At 36.8% G+C, this 12635-nt stretch overlaps 1 protein-coding gene across 5 annotated transcripts in view; it reads left to right on the forward strand.

The window, feature by feature from the left end:
• The window catches only part of KLRG1 (killer cell lectin like receptor G1), a 34801-nt gene extending 22401 nt beyond the window's left edge, over positions 1-12400 (forward strand). For 3 of the 5 annotated variants that reach the window (XM_053662249.1, XM_053662251.1, XM_053662252.1), the window contains 2 exons: positions 8728-8828; positions 9381-12400. In XM_053662249.1, the coding sequence (XP_053518224.1) occupies positions 8728-8828; positions 9381-9492 (213 nt within the window). In that variant the 3' untranslated portion in view covers positions 9493-12400. The remainder of the gene's footprint in view (positions 1-8727; positions 8829-9380) is intronic. The other 2 variants (XM_053662250.1, XM_053662248.1) reach the window with 2 other exon arrangements.
• Positions 12401-12635: the final 235 nt, after the last annotated feature.

Here is a 12635-nt window from a genome sequence, read left to right on the forward strand (position 1 = left end):
TTTTCCTATTAATTGCCTTCTGTTGCCTTTTCTTTTCTATACATTTAAAAAATTATTTGAATTTGAAATCTGGAATGTACATGATATGGTCCCTGGGATTTAAATGTTTTTAAAATGGTCAAGTGCTCACTTATCTCTGTCTTCTCTCTTGGACTTGAAGATTTGGGTGGAAGCGGAAGAGAGTATAAGGGGGATAAATGGTAATGGAAAAAATAAAATAAATAAAGATTTGTTTTACTTTAAAATAAAGTCATTGCTTTAACTGCTTTACCTGAAAAGGGTCTGGAGATTGAAGAAAAACATATTAATGCTATTATTTAAAAATATACCAGACATATAATAAAAAGATAAAGATTTATTTTATTTTTTAAGAAAATAAAACAAAACTGAAATTGGAATTACTCTGTTATTTCCTCAGGTTTCTGTCCACATATGGTATCTGGCCTTTCTTGTTCTTCCTGCTTTTTGCATTTATCTTTAGGTTTTAGATATATTCACATCCTTGATTTTTGTTGTCATTTTACCCCCACAAAGCTCAGTTTATTTTGGTTGGTAGCATTTTTTCCTTAGAGTTGTTGAAGTATTATTCAAAAAGTACACGTTTAGTAGAGAGTTTCTTGTGGGAATATTTTTGTTGCTTAAAATTTGTCCTGACACTCCCAACCTCACAGTATCTTCCTTCTTCATTACCATAACTCGAGATGATTTAACCGGAGTTTACTCTTCTAACAACCTAGTCACTTCAACTCTCTTTCCCATTAGAATTTGTGACTTTGGGATCATCTGTGTTTTCTCCCTGGATTTTCTTGTATTTAGGGTTCACATCTAATTATATGCATGTTTCCCTTCTTTGGAGATTGCAATACAAACACTATGGCAAATTGGTCAATTTCCCCCATATTTTAAAGTTGAATCAGGTAATTGGAAGAGCTTATTTTCTTTCAGACAGTTATGAGTCTGTTTTACTACACTACTTACTATGTGAACTCAAGCAGTTTTCTTAACCTCTTTAACTTTCCATTTCCTCATGTACCAAGTGAAGAAAGAATTTTCAGGAATTGTTATAAATATTAAGCGAGAAAAAGCTATATGGAATTTTCTTTAACACAGTAGGAATTAATCATAGTATTTCTTTTCTACTTTAATTCTCCTTGTCACTCCAGATAAACCCCAGAGCCAGAATAATTTTTCTTTTTCTCTTCTATTTCTTAAGACATGAAATTGTGGTAAAATATGCATCGCAGAGTAAACCATGGCTTGTTTAACTGAGTATGTCCCTTATGAGGAAACCTGAAATGGTATGTTGGGAGATTGAAAGAAGTGACTGGACACACAGGGCAGATTATAAAGCAACTGTTCCACTGTGGAGGTCTTCCTGGTCTGGTAACTTGTGTGTCCTCGGTCATCCTGTCTTTACAAACAGATCAAGCAACCAGCGTGAGTTTTACACCAAGCATAGGAGTGGTAGATAGGTTAAGATATCTCTTTCTATCTTTTTTTTTTAAACTTAAAAAAATGTATAGTATAAAATTTAACATTTAGCCATTTTCAAGTGTAGAGTTAAGTGACATTAAGTACATCTCCTTTATTGTGCAGCCACCACCGCAGTTTAGCTCCAGAATGTTTTCGTTGTCCCCAACAGAAACTTGGTCCCCATTAAACAGTAACTCCATATTTTCTCCTTCCCCCAGCCCCTGGTGACCACCTTTCTACTTTTTGTCTCTCTGAGTTTGCCTATTATACCTTTTTATACCTGGATTATTTCAAGGTTCATTCATGCGGTAGCATTTACCAGGGTTTTAGTCCTTTGTATGGCTGAATAATATTTCATTATATAAGTATGTCACATTTTGTTTATCCATTTGTTTGTTGATGGACAGTTTTTTTTTGCGATCTTTTAACGTGCTCTGGTTTATAGAACAAGGCTTATTTAAGTATTATGTACATACACAAAATGATAGGAAAAATGCTTATCAATATAAAACTCATAATGGGTAGCCTGTCAATTTTTTGAAATCTCTTAACGTATCTGCACATTTTGATTTCAAAAAATTTTTTATTGTATTTTTTTCATTACCATTTAGCCCCTGTAGACCCCCACCCCCCAGCAATCACCACACTGCTGTCCATGTCCATGAGTCCTTTGTTTTTTCTCCAATCTTACACCCCCTAAACTCCCCCCCAGCCAGCTGTCACCCTGCTTTCCATGTATGAGTTTGGCCCCATTTTCCTTGTTAGTGCAGTTTGTTCGTTAGATTCCACATTTGAGTGAAATCATACAGTATTTGTCTTTCTCTGACTGGCTTATTTCACTTAGCATAATTTTCTGCATATTTTGATGTGAATAATACATGTTTTATCAGTAAGTAATAAATTATTTATTACTAACAGTTTATTATTAGGAAGTAATCCATGTTTACTTACTAAAGGATATCTAAAAAGTCTGGAAACAGGAAAAACTTATTTAAAAATAATATGTTAGTTATATGTGCAAGTAATATGCTCAATGTGTTTTTATTTAACCTCCAGACACATTTTCAGCTGAAATAACTCTAAATTTAAGCAATAGGTTAAATTGAGTTTAGACTTTATGGGTGCTCTGTATTGTACTATTTTCAAATTCTTAACTATGTTCATTGCTTTAACCACTTTGTCTGAAAAGGGTCTGGAGATTGAAGAAAAACATCTTAATGCTGTTATTTAAAAATACATCAGACATATTGTTTGAAAATATGTTTATCCTATGTTTCTAGGCTTTTTGGTCACCCTGTAATTATGTTCTGCTTTTTAAAAAAATCACATAGCATTGTTTCATTCTTGTTGTTTTCAAATGATATGTTATTCTAGGTGTTTATTTTTTTAAATTCTGTATTATTATTTTTTGTTTGTTTGTTTTTATTTAGTTATTTTTCAAGTACAGTTTTTTGTCTATTTCTCCCAGCCCAGCCCCCCTGTATTATTTTGGTTATGTCTATTTTCATATTCTAAGGCAAAATTTTTATTTTCAATTTTTACATAGCTATAAGCATGTTTATATAAATTCTTTTCCTGGAGGTCATTTCTTTAGAATATGGTCCCTGAAATTAAGTTAGCTAGTCAAAAAAGATATGGCCAATTTAGAAGCTTTGATATATTGGTAGTTTACGTCTTTATGTGTTGAAAATATAAATGTACCCCATAAATCACATTAATTTTGGATGTTTAAGGAATATATTCTGCACATTAAAATACATTAATTACAATTTAAAAATATTATCTGCAAAAGTTTGTGTGTGTGTAAGGTATAAATATTGGCCTAAAAAAAGAAAAAGGACAGACAAATGTACTTAATTTTATATGTTTGGGTCCTGTCTTCATCTTGCATTTAGGTTTTGCATTTTTTCCCCTTCTGCAATATAACCAAATGTTACAAACTCTACAGTCACTTAACACCTAACTTCTTTAGTTCACACCTTCTCTAGAGGTCAAAAGTTGAGTTAAGTCCTTGTTTATACCTCTATGCTGTTCTGTACACATGCACACACACACACACACACACACACACACACATTATCCATGAATACACAGAATATAAGAATTACACTCAAGTTTTAAAAGCTTCTTCCAGGGGGAAGGTGTTCAAGTGAAAGCGCTTCAGTAAGATTTTACTGTCCACTCTCACCAGTGACAAGTGGTGACTTAGAATCTGGTCCTGCTCTTCAGAGTACTCAGTGCAGGATTGGAACTGGTGGGCGGCATTCTCTAGGCTGAGATCTTCAGACGCTAACTAGGGTGTCTGAGCAAATCTTTATGCATTTGTGTGCTCTGTCATTACAGTTGTCATTCCTTTTATTGTGAGGAGAGGAAGAAAGAATTGCACTGTTTTTTTCCCTACAATTCCATTGAAGAAATGAGGAAAAACTCATTTCCCCCTAATTTAAATAATCCTTTGTAGGAAATTGTTTAAGAAATGCATAAAAGGTTCCATGCTATTCTAAAAATTAAGATATTATTTCATCTCTCTTATCCTTCCTGTATTCTTCAGCTTACTCCTCTGCCCCCAACAGACACGATTAAGCGCTCAATGAGGGTAAAGTAGAAAATGCAGAGAGCTTGCATTCAAAAGGTTTTAATCTCTTGCAGCATAAGACTAGATTCTATATTCTTGAATTCTATAAATATATTGGACATAATTTCATGTATTTTTTCTAGGTGCTGGGGATATAGTAATAACCAAGAGGTGTTGTTATTAGTCAGAGGAAAGACAGACAACCAGTAAACAAATAAAGATGTTGCTATGTGCTTTCAAGAAAATGAAACAGTATGTTATAATAGTGAATGTAGGTACTATTCTAGATTGACCAATTAAGGAGGGTGTTTTTAAGGGTAATTTTTGAGCTGATGCCTAGATCTGAGTGAGAGCCCTATAAAAATCTAGGGGAAGGGTATTCCAGGCAGAGGGGAAAGCTCGGTAAAGACCCTAAAGTAAAAATGACCTTGGCGTGTTAAGAGAACAGGAAGAAGGCTCACGTGACTGGAAGCTATGGGTGAATAAATTGTTGGAAGGGGCCAGGTCATGTAGGATCTTGTAATATATAGCAAGGATTTTAGATTTTATTTTAAGTGAAAACGGAAATTATTGGAGAGCATTAATCAGAGGCACAATGTGATTTATTTTTTAATTTCCATTTTTCATTTTTAAAAAATATTTTATTTATTTATCTTTAGAGAGGAAGGGAAGGAGAGAAGGAGAGAAATATCAATGTATGGTTGCCTCTCATGAGTCCCCTGCTGGGAACTGGCCTGCATCCTAGGCATGTACCCTGACTGGGAGTCGAACCGTGATCGTGTGGTTTGCAGGCCCACACTCAATCCACTGAGCTACACCAGCCAGGGCTTGATTTTATTTATTAGTAGAAAGGGAGAGCCTTATATAATGCAAACATTTAACACTGGGAGAGAAAATTTGATACTTATTTAATAAGGAGCTTTGGGTAGTAGATACTTTCCCTCATAAAAACCAGTTTCCTCATCTATAAAGGTGAGGATGAGAATATTTGCGTACCTTCCAGGTTGTCAAGAATTTTATAATTGGAAAGAAATCCTAGTAAATCTCTAAGATAAATAAATCCTCATAAGGCAACTGAGGCTCAGCCAGGTTAAGCAGCTTGTTCATCTTCGGATGGCAGGGACAGAGCTGGTGGTAAGTGCTGGTATATTGTTTTTGTTTTGTTTTCCTCGATGCCATACTGCATATTCAGCATGTCAAGTGAAGTTAGCAACAGAATGGAAAGGGATTTTGTAAATGTTCAAGTACCAAACGTAATGATATGAGACATAATTGTTTTCACTTTACCCTGGGAAGACAAGCTGTCATAGGAGATTGTTTATTTAGGAAGGAAGTTCTAGTAAACAAGTTGTGCTGGTTTTTCTAACGCATCAACCACATGTCTTCAGTGGAAATTAGAATTGAAATCCAGTGAAGAGAAAATAGAAGTTATTGTGAAAATGGTGAATAGCACGAAAGATTTTGTTCTTTGTTATGTACTGCATATTTGTGACCCTCTAAAATTCATCTATTGAATCCCTGATCCCCAATGTGTTGGCATTTGGAGATGGGCCTTTGGGAGGTAGTTAGATCACGAGGGTGGGGCACTCATGATGGAATCAGTGTTCCTATAGGAAGAGAGTGAGAGAGTGCCTTTCTCTCTGTTCTCTACCACGGGAGCGGATACAGTGAGAAGACAGCTGCCTGTAAACCAGAGAGCAGGTTCTCACCAGACATCAGATCTACCGGCACCTTGATCTTGGACTACCCAAGTCTCCAGACTGTGAGAAATAAATGTCCATTGTTTTGATCCCCCAGTTTATGGTAATTTGTCAGAGCAGCCCAAGCTAAGACATTCTCCTTTAGTGTCTTTACTAGGAGTGCCAAGAGGCTTTATGCTCTTCTCGACATTAGAAGAGAAACTCTTTTATCATTTAATTATGCTAGCAAAAGTTTCCAAGTAGGGAAAGGAAGCTATAGTCTAGAGACAACATTGAGAGCACTGTCCTAGCATTCTTACCTTTTAGTAAGCATCTTCCTGGAGTAGAATGAAAAGGGCATCACAAAGGGGCTTCTAGTGGCATTGTAATAATCCTAGAGGGTTGAAATCTCACCGATTTCTTTGTAGCTTCTGGGTAAAAAAGAGTATTTTCTTCCAAAGGTATTCAACTAAGTAAACTGTCAGTAGAAAATACTGATATGTTTAAATGATCAAAAATGTATATATTTGGATCAAAATGAAGAAGTTTAAAAATACTTTTTCCTGAAACTTAAAGAAGAAAATTTTTCTTCTTTTTTTTTCTTTGATTTTTAAAAACCTTCTAGAGGAGGTTTTTCAGAAGGCCTGACGGAAGTCCAGGAATGCCCTGCCATCTTGGGTCTCCCTCTTCTAGCCCAGGTTTTAGGATATTTGACCTTGGGTGTAATGAAAAACAAAATGGATTAGCTTTAATAAACATTTTTATTCATACATCATCCTGTTTTGTAGCAACATCAAAACCCTCAGGAAGTAACGAATATTAGAATTTAATGTTGTAATAAAAGCTTAAGTTGTCATCTTGGCTTGTTTCATCAAAGAGGATGTGCAGTGTCTTAGCTGGATGAGTGTGTGTGATTCTTGGCACCTCCAATGGGTCTCACACTGTTTTTAGGTCTAGTGAGAGTGTGGTTTAAAGAGAGAGATGAGATACAGTGAGATGGACTGTATCAGTAGAAGACATGCTGAGACCTTGGCTTCTACGGCCAAGTCCTCCTACCCCTAAATTACTGTGAAACAACCTGTCTCATTGCCTCTTTTGAGCCTCTATTTCCCTGAAGGAGAGGAGTTTACAGAGCGGAGAGAGGGATCAAGTTCATTGAATATGAGAACACAATTTTCTGTGTAATGGCTACTGCCAGATGACATGGAAGATTATCTCAAAGCACTGGTACAGGAAGGAGGCGGGAGGCAAACGATCAGTCAGGAAATGATCATGGGAACAAGTTATGGTCTTTTTCTCTAACATCTATCAGATCAAACTGCAGCTCAGTGGAAACTAAACCAACTAAGTCACTGAACAAAAACACCAAAAAACAAATTTGCTGGGAAATAGGAGAAACTGGAAAAAATTTAAATGCTTTCCTATTAGTTCTCTATTTTCTTTCACAAGGGATTTGCAGTGACTTCAGGGAATTAGAATAAGAAGTAAAGAGAAGATCCAGGCAATTATCTCATTAATTATATTTACAGTATTTGCTGGACACACAGAGACTTCAGTTATCAACACCCACGAATGCATATATACATGCTTGCCCACAACACATAACCAGGAGATTTTGCTGTGTTAAGGCACATATGAGTGCTTTTGAATATTCACCGACACTCTAAAACATATACAAACACCGAGGTTCTTATCTTACTTTCATGGTTTTCCACTTTTTTTGGTCTTCAGACTTAGAGTGTTAGCTCCTCTCTCATGAACAAACACAATGCTGCTCACATTAATATCACATAGGGGGAAATTAAACATCATAACAAAAGTCTGTAACAAAATTCAAGGTGATCATTTGTTGTAAAATATATTCACTACACTAACACCAAATCCTATAACAAAATTGATCTTCTGGGGTTTATCCTTTATCTTATTTCATTTATAGTGGCAATTTCCTTATGATATAAATTCTATTTCAATGTCAGAGTCTACAGAGGAAAGAATCTTTTTTTTTTCCTTTCTAATAGGTAGTCTGGGCTATATAAAGGCTGCAAACAACTTAACTTTACCGTAAGCTGTTTCCTTAAGATCTGTTTTTTTCCCCCTTTTCTTATGTACATTTGCTGAGAACTTAGAAAATGGGAGTTTAGTAGAAAAAGAAAATAAATTTGCTATAGGCTTAATAATAGTTTATGTATTAAATGATAATGAAAAAGGTGACTGTTTCCCCAGCAGTATTTAGCCTTTTTTTTCTTTTAGAGGTATCTGAATACCTACCAGGTGCCCCATCCAATCAAGGAGGAAGCTGCAAGAGAAGGTAGAGATGTAATATTTATCTTATCTATTATATTAAAAATGCGATTACAGACATACAGGTCAGTTATAGGAAGTGATCCATTCTGCAAGCAACAAATCTCTAGGATTAGAATTTAGAAAAGAGAGTAGTTCATCTGAAGTACATGATTGTTTTAGTCAGCTTGGACTGTTGTAACAAAGTACCATAGACTGGGGTACTTAAACCACAGACATTTATGTTTCACAGTTCTCGAGGCTGGGAAGTTCAAGATCAACGTGATGGAAGATTCAGTTCCTGGTGAGAGAACCTTCTTAATGGCTTATAGACAGCCACCTTCGCATTTTGTCCTCGCATGGTAGAGGAAGATTGAGCTCTGGCCTCATCTTTAAAAGACACCGATTCCTTCCTTAGTGAGGGCACACCCTAATGACTTCATCTACACTTAATTACCTCCAAGAGGCCCCATCCCCAAATTCCATCAAAGTGGAGGTTGGAGCTTGAACAAAAAATCTGGGTGGGGGACACAAACATTCATTTCATAATGATGATGATAGAGAGGGTGTAAGGAATAAATGTATGGCCCTGGCTGGTGTAGCTCAGTGGATTGAGCACGGGCCTGTGAAGCAAAGGAATAAATGTTTAACTGTGACGTTGGGTTTCTTCTTTGTTTTTTGCATCTTTCTCGCTTTTTTCATCTTCAATCTCTTTCTTAGAACCTGTTCCAAAGTTTCTTGGATAAAGACTTTTACTGGATTGGTCTCAGGAACAATTCTGGCTGGAGGTGGGAAGATGGATCAGCCTTAAACTTCTCAAGGTAAGGGGCTTCAAAGGAGAGAGAGGGAGAGAGAGAGAGAGAGAGAGAGAGAGAGAGAGATTATGTGAATTAGATCACAAATAGTAGACCAAGAAGAGAGGAAAGAAAACAGGGAGCAGAAAAGGAAATGAACAGTGTGGATAAGGACAAAAAAAGATGACATTTATTTAAAAAAGTGTTATTTATTAATTTTTAGAGAGAGAGAGGGAAGGAGAAAGAGTGAGAGAAACACCGATGTGCAGTTGGCTGTTGCGGGCCCCTCTCTGGGGATCTGGCCTGCAACCCAGGCATGTGCACTGACTGAGAATTGAACCAGTGACCCTTCGGTTTGCAGGGCCATGCTCAATCCACTGAGCTACACCAGTCAGGGCAAAAGATGACATTTTAAAAAGGGGCTAATGAGCATTTTTTTTTTATTCTGCTGTCTTTTGGTTGCTCAGAGAAATGGGGTCTGAATAGGGAGAGAGAATTTGCTTATTGTTTTATTCTTTCATGCCTTCCAACTCCTTTACTTTGTATGTCACCTTGATTGATTTTTCTGATTTCTTACAGGATTCTTTCAAACAGCCTGATACAGAAGTGTGGTACCATTGGCAAAGATGGTCTCCAGGCCTCTAGCTGTGAAGTTTCTTTACAGTGGGCCTGTAAGAAGGTCAGACTTTGATAGAGTCTCAGATCTGTCACTAAAAAGAGGGAGCCACCTCTGGGAGACCCATGGATGGCCATGAGTGTATATTTAGTGAATGCTGAACCTTCTAGGATATGCCACTAGATGTAAGATTAATGCAACTTCCTGGGATTAATGGTTTATTGCTGTGTGCTCTTTGAGAGTAGTTAGATATTATCTTAGCAAATGCATACAGTTTGTTTTTAATATTTCTCATTCAGGTGACTAATGCTGCTTTCTTCATCTCCACATCCACCATTTTGTCAAAAATTTATCTCTTGTGTATGTTATTTTCTGAGCTGATCTGATGAAATCTGTGCAAATATGTACTATAGCTAATGTTCTAGAGAGTTTTTATGTGTGCTAGTGGGTTGACATGTTACTTTTCCCTGGTAATATATTTTTATGTCAAGAGTGGCCTTTTGCAGATAAAGCTTTATTCTAAAGAATAATGCTAAAGAGGATGAGAACAGGGTGGGGCTTTCTTCACACTTACTTAAAGACCCACCTTGACCTAATTTAGTCTTGTTGAGTATGCATAAACCAATATGTGACTATATTTTCCATGCTGTAAGTATATGATTTGTATGTTAATTTACCACAGTGGTCTATATGATAAGCCATTTTTATAGAAGAAAATTTATAGAAGCAGTTTAGGTGGTTGATTCTTGAATCATTTTATGCACAGGTGCCTCAAAATTGAGAAAAAAGTTATTATTTTTTTCTTAGTAGGATTTAGACATAAATAAGTGAGAAGATGCTGTTTAAAGATATAGAAGTGAGTAAGGAGGGAGACCACAACCCTGTACTGCTGATGACACTGTATTGTAATCTGCTTACTTGTCTTTCTCTTTGTAGTTTTTTAGGATGTGGACTCTATCTTATCCACCATTGTATCCCAAACACCTACAACAGCGTTTGTATCAGTGAATATTTAAATAAAGAAATTAATTTTAAAATAAAGAGAAATTAAAAAATTCTTATTCACTGTGGCCTAGTGGCTTAGTTAGTTGGAGCGTTGTCCTGTACACCAAGAGTTGCGTGTTTAGTCCCTAGTCAGGCACCTGTGGGAGGCAACCAATAGATGTTTATCTCTCTCTCTGTCTTTTTCTCTCTCTAAAATCAATAAAAAATATCCCTGGTTAAAACGTAAAAATTTAAGTATATTTTATTGATTATGCTATTATAGTTTTTCCAATTTTTTCTCCCCTTTATCCCCCTCTGCCTTCATCCCCCCTCCATCCATCATCCCCCCCATCCTTAGTTCATGTCCAAGGGTTATACATATAAGTTCTTTGGCTTCTCTATTTCCTATACTATTCTTAACATCCCACTGTCTATTTTTTGCTTACCAATTATGCTTCTTATTCCCTGTACCTTTCCCCTCATTCTCCCTCACCCCACCCCCACTTTTAACCCTTTATGTGATTTCCATTTATGTGATTTTGTTCTTGTTCCAGCTGTTTGCTTATTTTTTGTTTTTTGGGTTTAGTTGTTGATAATTGTGAGTTTGTTGTCATATTAAAGTTCATAGTTTTGATCTCCTTTTTCTTAGATAAATCCCTTTAACATTTCATATAATAAGGGCTTGGTGATGATGAACTCCTTTAACTTGACCTTATCTGGGAAGCACTTTATCTGCCCTTCCATTCTAAATGATAGCTTTCCTAGATAGAGTAATCTTGGATGTAGTTCCTTGCCTTTCATGACTTTGAATACTTCTTTCCAGCCCCTTCTTGCCTGGACTGTAAGGTTTCTTTTGAGAAAGCAGCTGATAGTCCTTTGTAGGTAACTCTGCCCTTTCCTCTTGTTGCTTTTAAGATTTTCTCCTTATCTTTAATCTTGGGTAACTTAATTATTTTGTGTCTTGGTGTGTTTATTCTTGGATCCAACTTGTTTGGGACTCTCCGAGTGTCCTGGACTTACATATCTAGTTCCTTCACCAGATTGGGGAAGTATTCCTTCATCATATGTTCAAATAAGTTTTCATTTTCTTGCTCTTCCTCTTTTTCTTCTGGCACCCCTATGATTTGGGTGTTGGGACATTTAAAGTTGTCCCAGAGGTTCCTAAGCCTCTCCTGATTTTTTTGAATTCTTGTTTCTTCATTCTGTTCCAGTTGAATGTTCATTTCTTCCTTTTGTTCCTAATTATTGATTTGAGTCCTGGTTTTTTTCCCTTCACTGTTCGTTCCCTGTATATTTCCCTTTATTTTGCTTTGTATAGCCTTCATTTCTTCCTTTATTTTGTGAGCATCATTTTTGCGACCATTATTTTACTCAATCATTTCTGTGAGCATCCTGATTACCAGTGTTTTGAACTCTGCACCTGGTAGGTTGTCTGTCTCCTCACCAATTAGTTCTTTTTCTGGAGTTTTGATCTGTTGTTTCATTTGCGCCATATTTCTGTGTCTTGTTGCACCTGTTATGTTGTAAGGGGCAGAGCCTTAGGTATTTGCTGGTGTGGGGCAACACACTTTGCTGTGTTGTGGTGTTGTTTGTGGGGGAGGGGTTAGAACAATATCACTTGCTGGGTTGCTTGGTCCTCACCCCACTTTCTGTCATTTCCCTTGCTTCCCACAAGCAGATTGTGTCCTTTCAGGTGCTAATTCCCAGGTGGGTGGTTTTGTATATGTTCTAGGACCTTGTGGGTTTCTCCAACTAAGTCTCTTGTGAGGCTGGGAGTTTCTCCCACCACCTCAACCCCCACAGGTTTTTACAGCCAGAGGTTTTGAGGCTTTATTTCCCTGCTGGAACCCTGGGTCACGTAGTCTGTCTTGCTCCTCTGTTGTTCCTCCCGGCTTATCTGCCTGTGAATGCAGGATGGCCCAGTTCACCAGCTGCAGCCTTGCTATGTGTCCTCTCCACCCTGGCTTCCTGACTCCACCTGTCCTACCAGCCTAGATGAAGGTCTCTTCTTTAACTCCTTGGTTTTGGATTTCTACGCGGTTTGATTTTCTGGTGGTTCTGGTTGTTTTTTTTTTTTTTAAATAGGTTGTTCTCCCTCTTTTGGTTGTGCAAGGAACTGAAGTGTATCTACCTGTGCCTCCATCTTGGCCAGGACTGTATTATCAAATTTAAAAATTAAAAAAAATTGAACTCTAGTTGTTTCTGTTAGTACGTGAATTAATTAGAGGGATTAA

Source organism: Artibeus jamaicensis, unplaced genomic scaffold, assembly GCF_021234435.1.
Source record: "Artibeus jamaicensis isolate MK-2021 breed Jamaican fruit bat unplaced genomic scaffold, CSHL_Jam_final contig_233, whole genome shotgun sequence".
Lineage (NCBI taxonomy): Eukaryota > Metazoa > Chordata > Mammalia > Chiroptera > Phyllostomidae > Artibeus > Artibeus jamaicensis.